General features: G+C 64.3%; 1 protein-coding gene across 1 annotated transcript; it reads left to right on the top strand.

Moving 5' to 3' along the window:
• Window positions 1-1,589: 1,589 nt before the first annotated feature.
• ELF3 (E74 like ETS transcription factor 3) lies at window positions 1,590-6,850 on the top strand. Its single transcript, XM_055583694.1, has 9 exons — window positions 1,590-1,739; window positions 2,093-2,263; window positions 2,494-2,715; window positions 2,812-2,907; window positions 2,998-3,117; window positions 3,262-3,351; window positions 3,482-3,598; window positions 5,451-5,646; window positions 6,146-6,850. Exons 2-9 carry the CDS (start codon window positions 2,101-2,103, stop codon window positions 6,258-6,260), a joined length of 1,119 nt encoding a protein of 372 aa, XP_055439669.1. The 5' UTR covers window positions 1,590-1,739; window positions 2,093-2,100; the 3' UTR covers window positions 6,261-6,850.
• Window positions 6,851-11,730: the final 4,880 nt, after the last annotated feature.

Here is an 11,730-nt window from a genome sequence, read left to right as displayed (position 1 = left end):
GGCCCACACCACCCCCTGCCACAGCCTTGGCCTGGCCCCCGCCTGCCTTCACTCTCACAGGCTGACCCTGGAGGGAAGGCTCGTCTGCCTGCTCGTCCTGTGCAGCCCCTGCAGGCCTGCCCCCGCCAAGGCCCTCTTGGGTCACAGCCGCGGCCCACCGCTGCCCTGGAGGGCCGGCTCAGGAGCACGTGAGCGTGAGCCGTCCTGAGGCTGGAGCCGGTTCGCCCACATTCCAGGGCTGGGGTAGAGGGCGTGCCTCGGGCTGTGGGGGAGGCTGCCTGGAGGGCTGGGGAGCTCTCCCCCACCCCCCAAGTCTGGCCTGGCCCCCCACGTCTGGGCCGAGGGAGGGGCTGGGACCTCAGTGCCAGAGCGGGGCACCTGTCCTCCTGGGGGTTAAAGCAAGGCAGGGGTGCCCTCTCGGGAGACTGAGCAGGAGCTGCCCCAGCCCTGGCGCTGACCAAGGAGGAGGGCCGAGGGGTGCTCAGATGTTGCATCTTTGACGCATAAAAAAAACATCCGGAGGAGACCCAGGGCTATCAGGCCCACAGAACCTTGTCTTCAAGGGTGGGAAATGGAGGAGACCCCTGGGTCCGACCCCTGGCTGCCCCCATGCAGGCCTCCGTGGTCTCGGGACAGCCCTTGTGGTTACGGCTGAGCTCATGGAGGGGCCGTGGGTGGGAGGGGTCCCCTGCCCACAGGGAGGGCGAGGGCGTCTGCGGGGAGCACCAGCTGGGGATTCAAACCTCAGCCCCACTTCACCAGCCCGCCTGGCCCGGGTGAGTCTGTGGGCCGCCAGCTGCCACCCTGAGAGCCCTGCTGAGGGTCAGATGGGGCCTGCTCCCTCAAGAGCACCCAGCTGGGCCCAGGGAGCCGGGCCTCCGACGCTAGAGGGCAGCAGGCCGGCACCAGTCAGGCCAGGCAGATGGGTAAGCACAGCCGCGCGGGTCTGGCCCCCTCGCTCACGGCCCCAGAGGCAGCTCTGTCGGGGGCAGGGAAGTGGGGGGTCCTTCTGACAGCGCGGGGGCTCCCAGACACGGCTGCAGCAACCCCGAGGCTCAGGCGGCGTCAGGCAGGCAGGGGGTGCCGAGTCCTTGCCCCCAGCCTCCTGCCAGCGGTGGGCCCGTGGCTAGGGCCATGCGGCCGCCCGTCCAGCAGCCCTGAGTGTTGCCCTGCGTCCGGAGTCTTCCCCAGACCTCCGCCCCCTCCCTGCCTGCCTTGCCTGCCTGCTGGCCCCTAGTCCTCAGTCCTGCAGGTAGCCTTCCTGACCCAGCCCTGACCCCTATCCCCTCCCTCCACTCTGCCCAGCCCCGGCCTGGCCCCCCTGAGGAATTTCCTGAGCAGAGAGGGCACATGCCCACCCAGCGGCTGCCCGCCCAGGCCACTGCCCTGGGCCCAGCCCCAGAGGGTGCGGGTGACGGGCCTGACAATCATTAAACCAGCCAGGCCTGACTTCCCAGCACCGCCGGCCTGGATCCCAGCCAAGTGGCACAAAGTATGCAAATCACCTGGGCCAGGAGCCCCGTCTAAAGGCCAGGAAATCCCCTCGGCCAATGAGCCGCCAGCTCAGGTTACCACGGGCGCCTATAAAGGCCCGGGTGCGGGCGGAGCTCCAACGCCCCTACTGAGCACGCTGGGAGCGCGGCCGGAGCCTCGGTTACCTGGCTACCTGGCGGGCCCCTTCCCCTGGATTTCCTCCTCCGGCAGCCCCTAGCCTGCCTGCCACACCCTCAGCTGCCACGGTAGGACCCCCGCCTGGCCCAGGGGATGGGGAGAGGCTGGTGGAGCTCGATTCTGAACCTGTGCAAGCGGGAATGCCGGGCCGTGTCCTGACGGCAAGGGAAGGACGGAGTGGCCGTGATGGCCGGTCCCACCCGCGGACCCCGGTGGGCAGAGCAGGGAGCCCAGCCTGGTGCCCTGCTCACCACACACTCTCACCCCGCTCTGAGACCTTGGAGCCTCTCTGGAGGAGAGCTTGTCCCAAGACAGGCTGACCTTCCCGCCCTTGGGGCTCTAACTGCCCCAGGCCTGGTGGGAGCAGGATTGCCCGCGGGTGAGGCAGGGTGTGGGCCTCACCAGCCTCCCCCCTTCCCAGGGAGCCCCATGGCTGCGACCTGTGAGATCAGCAACGTTTTCAGCAACTACTTCAGCACCATGTACAGCTCAGACGACCCCACTCTTGCCTCTGTGCCCCCTGCGCCCACCTTTGGGGCCGATGACCTGGTGCTGGCCCTGGGCAGCCCGCAGATGGCCCTAGAGGGCACAGGTGGGTCTCAGGAAGGGCTGGGCATTTGGGGCGAGAGCCTGGGACAGGGAAGGATCAGGCAGGGGGCGGGCTGGGGTGTTGGGGCTTGGGGGTACCTGCCTGGGGGCATGCTAGCCGGGGTGCCATGAGCACCACCACCTGCCCCCTTCCTGGTCGGAGGAGGGGGGACCCTGGGAATCCCCAGCGGGCACCAGAGGGAGCTGACCCTTGACTGTGCCGGACCCTTGCAGAGAAGGCCAGCTGGCTAGGGGAGCAACCCCAGCTGTGGTCCAAGGCTCAGGTCCTGGACTGGGTCAGCTACCAGGCGGAGAAGCACAGGTGCGACCCCGGCACCATCGACCTCTCACGCTGCGAGCTGGATGGGGCGGCCCTGTGCCGCTGCGCGCCCGAGGAGCTGCGCCTGCTGTTCGGGCCCCTGGGGGACCAGCTCTACTCACAGCTGTGGGACCTCAGTGAGTGCCCCCACCCTGGCAGGGGGGCTGGTTGCCCCGGGCAGGGAGGCGAGCGGAGCTGAGCCGACTCTCTGAGCCCTGACCCCTCATCCTCAGCTTCCAGCTTCCCTGACGAGCTCAGCTGGATCATGGAGCTTCTGGAGAAGGACAGCCTGGCCCTCCAGGAGCCTCTCGGGGAGCAAGGCCCCTTCGGTGAGAGCCCTTCCTCCATCCTTCCCCAGCCTGACGGCCCCCAGCTGGGAGAGCCAGGGCCCCCTCTGACCGCTCACCTCTGCCCCCCAGACCAGGGAAGCCCCTTTGCCCAGGAGATGCTCGAGGACTGCAGGCAGGCCAGCCCCACCTACCCAGGCAGCTTCGGCGCACGGGCACCCTCCCCGGGCAGCTCCGACGTCTCCACCGCAGGTGAGCCCTCCCTCGGGCCTCTGCTCTCCCGGATGTCCTGAGCCCTGGTCTCCACGGGCCACCAACGCCCAGGCTTTCTGAGAGGACGGGCCCTGGCTGGGCAGTGCTCGGGCTGCTAGGGGCTCACTCTCGCCCGCCCCCCAGGGACTGGCGCGTCTCAGAGCCCCCACGCCTCGGACTCTGGTGGAAGTGACGTGGACTTGGATGCCCCGGATAGCAAGCTCTTTCCCGGGGGTGAGCAGAGGGGGCCTCCTGGCCCCCGAGGGTGCCCCCCTCCCCTGCTCTCCTCTAGGGTTTCCTGGAGGGAGGCTGCTCCCCAGCCCCCAGCCCTCCCACTCCTGACCTTCCGCCCCACCCCTGCCAGACGGCTTTCCTGACTACAAGAAGGGGGAGCTTAAGCACGGGAAGCGGAAAAGGGGCCGGCCCCGAAAGCTGAGCAAAGAGTCCCGAGAGTGTCTGGAAGGCAAGAAGAGCAAGCACGGTGAGTGGGCACCCAAGGGTTGGGGGGCCACATCGTGGGGGCCCCTGGGCTTGGGGCGAGGTGAGGCCGGCTGGACCTCTCTCCTCCTGATCGCGGCCCTCCACGTGCTCAGGCCACGGGCCCAGCATGCAAGTGGGTCACACCCTAATGGCCAGGCCTGGCTAGGGGGTCCTGTGTGCGGGCAGCGACGGCTACAGGAGGAAGGCCTCGGGCTGGACTCCAACCTTCCTGCCCGAGGGACACGCTGCTGGCGGTGCCGGCAGGCTCAAGCATGGACAGAGGCTTGGCCGCTGGAGGCCCCACCCCCTGAGGGCTCTGCAGGGGTGGTCCTTTTGCACCAAGCTCCTCCCTGCTGGTCTCAGGCCATCAATGGGCTCCTGCCCCTGGAGCTACCAGGAGGGTCCCACAGCTCGTTCCCCTCCACACACAGGGGGCCTGTTTGCTTCTAGGGTTATTCTTTCAAGAAGCTGCCCCTCGTCCCCCAGGCAGGGGCCAGCTCCGTCCCCTTCCTGCTGAGCTCTCACCACCCACTGGTGTATTTACTTTTTTATCATTACTCCTCCAAACTGTGAGCTCCTTAAAGTGGTGCCACTGTGTCTCAACGGCTCTCGTATCCCAGCTAGATGTTGATCAGTCTTTGAGCAGGTTAAACCTCTGTGCCATGTGACACATGGTCCTCCTGGAGCTCCCCTGGCTGTCTAGTGGGGTAGGCAAGGAGGGCGGCAGCCATCAGTAGACAGTGTTGGGCCAGGCGGGGAGGCAGCCATCAGTAGATCTTGTGCTGGGCCAGGCACAGAGGCAACCATCAGTAGACAGTGTTGGACCAGGTTGGGAGGCAGCCATCAGTAGACAGTGTTGGGCCAGGCGGGGAGGCAGCCATCAGTAGACAGTGTTGGGCCAGGCGGGGAGGTAGCCATCAGTAGACAGTGTTGGGCCAGGCCGGGAGGCAGCCATCAGTAGACAGTGTTGGGCCAGGCCAGGAGGCAACCATCAGTAGACAGTGTTGGGCCAGGCGGGGAGGCAGCCATCAGTAGACAGTGTTGGGCCAGGCGGGGAGGCAGCCATCAGTAGACAGTGTTGGGCCAGGCGGGGAGGCAGCCATCAGTAGACAGTGTTGGGCCAGGCGGGGAGGCAGCTATCAGTAGACAGTGTTGAGCCAGATGGGGAGGCAGCCATCAGTAGATCTTGTGCTGGGCCAGGCGGGGAGGCAACCATCAGTAGACAGTGTTGGGCCAGGCAGAGAGGCAACCATCAGTAGACAGTGTTGGGCCAGGTGGGGAGGCAGCCATCAGTAGACAGTGTTGGGCCAGGCCGGGAGGCAACCATCAGTAGACAGTGTTGGGCCAGGAGGGGAGGCAGCCATCAGTAGACAGTGTTGGGCCAGGCGGGGAGGCAGCCATCAGTAGACAGTGTTGGGCCAGATGGGGAGGCAGCCATCAGTAGACAGTGTTGGGCCAGATGGGGAGGCAGCCATCAGTAGACAGTGTTGGGCCAGGCAGGGAGGCAGCCATCAGTAGACAGTGTTGGGCCAGGCCAGGAGGCAACCATCAGTAGACAGTGTTGGGCCAGGCAGGGAGGCAGCCATCAGTAGACAGTGTTGGGCCAGATGGGGAGGCAGCCATCAGTAGACAGTGTTGGGCCAGGCGGGGAGGCAGCCATCAGTAGACAGTGTTGGGCCAGGCGGGGAGGCAGCCATCAGTAGACAGTGTTGGGCCAGGCGGGGAGGCAGCCATCAGTAGACAGTGTTGGGCCAGGCTGGGGACAGCCATCAGTAGACCATGTGCTGGGCCAGGCGGCAGCTGGGGGAGCCACAGGTGCCTGGGCCGCTGACTGATGGAGCTTGGCCTTGTAGCCCCCAGAGGCACCCACCTGTGGGAATTCATCCGTGACATCCTCATCCACCCGGAGCTCAACGAGGGCCTCATGAAGTGGGAGAACCGGCAAGAGGGTGTCTTCAAGTTCCTGCGCTCAGAGGCTGTGGCCCAGCTGTGGGGCCAGAAGAAGAAGAACAGCAGCATGACCTATGAGAAGCTGAGCAGGGCCATGAGGTGGGCAGCTGCGTGTGCCGTCAGGGTCCCACCCCTCAGGCCTGCGTGAGTCCCCTGCGGCGAGGAATCGCAGGGCCTGCCCCTCATGTGGACGAGCGATGGCCTGGGATGCAGCTGACTGGCCTGCAGCACATACTGAACTTGATCTCACGGGCATTTCTATCATCTGTAAGGCTTGTCCCGTGAAAGGCACTTGGTGGTGAACAGGGCATTAGCCATGGCCCACACCACTGAAGTAAGTAAGCTGCTTGTCTCTGGACCTGTTTCCTCCCAGACCCTCGCAAAGGTTTCCTCCAGCCCCCAGACCACACTGCTCCATGCAGAGTCCCGGGGAGGGTCAGGTGCCCCCAACAGAGCCGGGTGAGGGAGCGAAGGCTCCTCCTGTGCGGGATGTGGTTCAGACCCATTTCCCCTGGGCCAGAGCCCAGTGGGCAGGTCACCTGAGGACTCTGGGCAGGTCAGCCTCTGCCCGGCACCTCTGACCACCTGTCCCCCTCAGGTACTACTACAAGCGGGAGATCCTTGAGCGGGTGGACGGCCGGAGACTTGTCTACAAGTTCGGCAGGAACTCCAGCGGCTGGAAGGAGGAGGAGGTGGTGGGACACAGGAACTGAGGGCCGGACCAACCCTGCAACCATGCTCAACGTGAAGTGCAGCCCCTGGGAGGACCGCCTGGCCGTCAGGGCGCGCAGCCTGTGCCGTGGAGAGCAGCTGAGGCCCTGGGTCCCATCAGCGTCGTCCTGGCCTCTGGGGCCGGTGGCCTCTGCGGTGTGCCCTCCTTTTGGAATTACAAGCCTGGAGTGTGAGGTCGCTGTGCACTGGCCGTCGCTGCACGTGCAGCCCCTTCTGTCTGGTCGGACCTCATCGGACCCCAGCTGGGGACGCCTGCCTCCTGCAGAGGTTGGATGGGCCCAGGAGACTGCGGGCCCTGGGGCTTGAGAGGGGGGCCCCCTCTCTCTGGACTGGCTTCCACCTCCCCGCTTGGACTCCGCGGGCAGGGGTCAGAGCACTCCCTAATTTATGTGCTATAAATACGGACATGTACATAGAAATCTATTTTTTTCTAAGACGTTCCCTTCCCACGCCTCCCACACCGGGAGCTGGTGCCACACTGGCTGCTCGGGGCCTCACGGGGCCGGTGAGGATGGGGCTTCTGCTCCCTCCCCGCGCAAAGGGGAGGCTCCAATAAAGTGCCTTCTGGACTTTTTCTAACCTTTGTCTTAGCGACCTGTGCACTAAACTCTGCAGCTCTAGCCTGGATGCAGGCAGCAGGGTTGGGAAAGGGGACCAGGGCAGGGCTCTGCTGGCTGGAGGGTGAAGGCGGGGCAGATCCTGGGGTGGACTCCATGTCCCAGAGCTGAGGCTCGAGGGCACAGGCCTGCCGGCTGAGGCTGGCATCGGGTGAGGCCGTCCTGCAGACAAGGCGCCGGCCGGGTGACCTGAGCTGAACCAGGCCTCTGCTGCCTGCTTCCCACGTTGGGCCAGCGCGCACTGCATCTGCTGAGGAGTCGGGGGTGCATGTCCGGCCTCGTGGAGTAGATGTCATGCCTTCCAGCTGAGTCGACGGCAGGCTGAGTAACCGTCAGATAAATCTGAGCTTTTGTTTTCAGACGTAGAATCAGTTATGAGCTCGTAGAGGGAAAAACAAAGCAAGAAGAGCGCTTGAGACCCCCCCCCCAGGAGGCATGGACCCTGTGACCCCCTCCCCAGGAGGCACGGCCCCTGTGACCCCCTCCCCAGGAGGCACGGCCCCTGTGACCCCCTCCCCAGGAGGCACTGCCCTGTGACCCCCTCCCCAGGAGGCACGGCCCTGTGACCCCCTCCCCAGGAGGCACGGCCCCTGTGACCCCCTCCCCAGGAGGGAGACTGCTCCACGGCCCCAGGGACTCGGCCATGGTCATGGGGAGAGATGCTGGCTCCCAGCGGCTTCTCCAGGGTCGGGGCAGCGGATTCCAGACGGTGCAGCTCCGTGTGCACAGGATGACGCATCTGGGCTCTGAGGGGCCATCCTGGGCGTCCTCCTGAAGTTTCCCCGTGGGCCAATGATTTCCCGTCAGCACTTTAGAAGGCCACTTGTGGGTCTGAAATGCTCTTTAGTTGTCAGAAATATCAGATTAGTCACTAAGGGAATGTGGGTAAGGAAGGGATCAGAGGAAAACAGATGTGTGTGCATGCATCTACTCGTGTGAGTATGTACATGTGTGTGCGTGTGTGTACATGTGCGTGCACACGTGTTGAGGAGGGCTCATTCACCTTGGAGGACAGGACCTGGGAGAGGAGGGTGGGGAAGTGGTCGGGAGCGGATGGAGCCATGGGAGAAGCTAGAATCCTCTGGAGTCCTTTGGGTAGAGGTGTCCCTTCTGAAGGGGGTCCGTGGCCAGGGCGGGCGGGGATTTAGCCTCCAGCTGCCCTGCTTCAGTGTGTCTGCTGTCCGCTGGGGTCCCGGCCCAACAATCACCTCATTTCTTGAAAATGGCTGCGCTAGGCACTGTGCTAAGCTCTCCAGCCAAGTTATCGGGGTCCTCATGCCCCCAGAGGAGCTGCCTGGCTGCCTGCGTCCATTCTGAGAATGGGCCCCGGGCGCCCAGGACCCCCGCCCCCCAGAGGCACAGGTGAGGGTCTGCTGGGCAGGAGCGCCGGGCCCGCCCTTCCTCCTGTGCCAAAGGGCCGAGGCAGCTGCGCCCACAGTGCGCCGACCTTTGTCCTGCTGTTTGCAGTTTATGGGGCGCTTTCCTCCTCCTTTATCTGCTCTGAGCCGCCCTACAGCCTTCAGAGGGGACTGGGCGGCCCGGGCCCTGCGGGGCTGGACGCTGATGCAAGGTCAGAGGCGGAGACAGGGGTGACCCAGGCGAGTGGGGCTCTTGCCAGCCTTAGGGGGTGACTGGGGCGGGGCTCGCCCCCTCCACAGGGGTGTGTCTGCCTCAGGACACTGCCCTCACCCCACCCGGGAAGGCAGAGCCCATTGCAGCACCAGGCAGCCGGGCCCCAGGGCGTGGTCACCCCTTCCCCGCCCCTGAGGGGTGGGGGGCTGCTGGAGGGGGAGGGAGCCCCTCGGGGTGTGGCTGCCTCGCCCGTCTCCCCTCCCTGCCTGGCTGGGGGCTGCTCATCTGCCTTGATTCCTTTCACTGTTTACACCCTCTTGCCCTCAGGGGCTGTGAGGCCTCCAGGCAAGGCCAGGCTCACTCATCTCAGGCCTCCCCAGGCCTGGCAGAGCAGGGCTCGATAAATATTTGTCAGGCTGGCCCGTGCCTCTCCCTGCCTGCCACCACCCTCCCCGTGTGCACACACACACACACACACACACACACACACACACACTCACAGACCCCCAGCTGACAGCCACACCGCTCACATACAGGTCACAGCCTCAGCCTGCCCCCACCCCGCCACCTCCCTCTGTGCGCGCGCGCGCGCGCACACACACACACACACACCCACACACAGCCCCCAGCCCAGCCCGTTACTCACCAGCTACCCTCCTCCCCATTTTTTCCTTCCCCATGTTTGAAGGCCTCTCTCTCCCTTCCTCCCCCTAGGTGGGCTCAGGTCTCCCCACACCCAGGTCGGGCCCAGTGCTAAACGAACACCCGAGTTAAGAATTATTCAAAACAAAAAAATGATTAGCGACTCCTAAGTGGCCACAGCAGAGCCGAGCGCTCACTGGCGCGGGGACCCCCCTATCCGGCCCCTGAGGGACCCTGCGGGCGGCCACCCCCACCCCACCCGGTGCCTCCCCTACAGCTGCCTCTGCACAGCAGGACAGGAACATATTGCTGCTGAGTCCTTAAAATCAGAGCAATTTCCAGAGTAACGGGGTGGGGGCTTCTCCTAAGAACCAGAAGATTTGATCACGCTGCGCCCGCTGCCTGCGGGACCACCGTCTGGGGAGGCAAAGCCCGGCCCGCAGCCTCCGTCAGCCCCACCACGCTGGCGCCTGGCCCTGGCGGGACAGAGCTGTGCCCACCCCCACCTACAGCTCCCTGACAAGTAGCTCCTCCGGCACCCCTCTACCTGCAAGACAATGGCTCCTAGAGGCTGTCAGTCAACCGGTGACAGGGCCTCGCTGGGGGTGGGCTACAGACACGGTGAGGGCCTGGGACGGGTCGCCCGGCACTTACGAGGAGCACCCAAACTTCTCACCTCAAGACCTTTTCCAGCCCAGTTGGTGCAAGACGTGCCCAGGCCCTTATGCACCCTGGGATATGGGCAGCCTCTGAGCTGGTGCCCAAGGGCCCCCTGCCCAGCAGCGTTGTCCTGGTCTGGCCTCTCCCCTTTGATTCATCCATCCAAGCTCTTCAGACTCTTCCCAAAGTGTTAATCCCTCAGCTGTGTCCAACTCTTTGCGACCCCATGGACTGTAGCCCACTGGGCTTCTCTGTCCACGGGATTCTCCAGGCCAGAATACTGGAGTGGGTGGCCATTTCCTTCTCCAGGGGATCTTCCCGACCCACGGATCGAACCTGGGTCTCCTGCATTGCAGGCGGATTCTTTACCATCTGAGGCACCAGGGAAGCCCGACTCTTCCCCAGACTGATGTCTCTTCAGGAAGAACAGCGCCCAGGGGAGTCCTGCCTCGTAACTCTCCACCAGTGGCTGAGGGACAGGGCCCTGGGTCCAGGTGAACACGCCCCATTTTGTAGATGGGGACATTGAGGCTCAGAGGAGGTCGGCGACTTGCTCACAGACACAGGGCGTGTGGGCACGCAGATGCAGCTCAGCCCTCAGGGCCAGTAGCATCCATCACATGCTCTTCCTCTCACCCAACGTCTGCGACAGCCCTGGAGTGTGTGCTGGGCACCCGGGACAGGAGGGCCACCCAGGACTGCAGAGCCCCAGGGATCCCAGAGCACAAACCCCCGTCAGCTTCCCCGCAGGCCTCCCAGGTGGGGAGCCCGCCACCCTGGCTCCCTGCCCCCTTCCTCAGCCCCACGGCCAAGGGCCAGGCGCAGTGTGCAGAGTGGGCTTGGGGGTGCTTCCTGGGTATCCTGTGGGAGCGGAGAGTGAGTGTCAGTCTTTGAGACCCCTGCAGGAGCCTCCTTATTCCTGTCCTGACGCCCCTCCCCACCTCCGTCTCCCCCATCTCCTCCCCTCCTCCCCTCCTCCCCTCCCCCCTCCCCTCCCCCCTCCCCTCCCCCCTCCCCTCCCCCTTCCCCTCCCCTCCCCCTGCTCCTGCTACGTGCAGGGTAGGGCTGGGGCAGCACCAGCAGCAATTAGCCCAGCTCAGCCACCCGTTACTGGAACCTTCGTGTCAACTCTGGAGCTGATCCAGGAAACCACACCCAGAGTCCCAGATGACTCAGCCTCACCTGCCCACTCCACACCTGCCAGCCCCAGTGACCCGAGCCCGGCCGGAGCGAGAGCCCCAGCGTCCCCTGACCCGTCCTCCTCGGCCCGACCTGTGGGTTTGCCCGGCATGCTGTGTTTGAGAGTCCTTGCGTGGCAGGCTTGGGGCCCTGGCTGACTTCTAGCCAAGAGGGGAGGGGAGGTCCGTGCAAAGGCTGGGCTTCGGGGGCTGCACACAGAACAGGTACTGTCCTCTGCAGCACCGTCTGACGGGCAAGCAGCTTAAGGCTAGGAGATCACTGCCTCTCACTATCAGAGAGGGAAGAGAACACCCCTGTGGTCTGGGCTGGTGAGGATGTGAAGGAACTCAAACCTGCCAGAAACCGTGGGTCTAGGTGCGAAATAGAAGACACTTTCTGAAGAAAAATTTGACAAGCTGTCTAAAGTCCTGGAAACGCGATCTCACATCTGAGAACTTTTCCGATGAAAGCGATTGGATAGATGCACAGAGACACACACACTAGGACTCTCCTTAGGGCTGCTGCATCACTGCACATGACTGGCAGCAAGCTAGGTGCCACCCAAGGGGCAGTGAGGGTGAAGCTCCCCGCAGCAGTGACCCTGGCTCACACCACAGGCAGCCCACAGAGCACGCTGCGCAGCGCCGTTTACTGACACGTGCAGCTGCCCACCAAGTACTATTCAGTGGGAAGAAAGTGGGTTTGCCTCCTCTGTGTGTAGAATGATACACTTTTGTAAAATGTTAGTGGTTATCTCTGGGTGGCATCATGGAAAACAACT

Source organism: Bubalus kerabau, chromosome 5 (genome assembly GCF_029407905.1).
Source record: "Bubalus kerabau isolate K-KA32 ecotype Philippines breed swamp buffalo chromosome 5, PCC_UOA_SB_1v2, whole genome shotgun sequence".
Lineage (NCBI taxonomy): Eukaryota > Metazoa > Chordata > Mammalia > Artiodactyla > Bovidae > Bubalus > Bubalus kerabau.
This window is presented reverse-complemented; position numbering and strand designations above follow the sequence as displayed.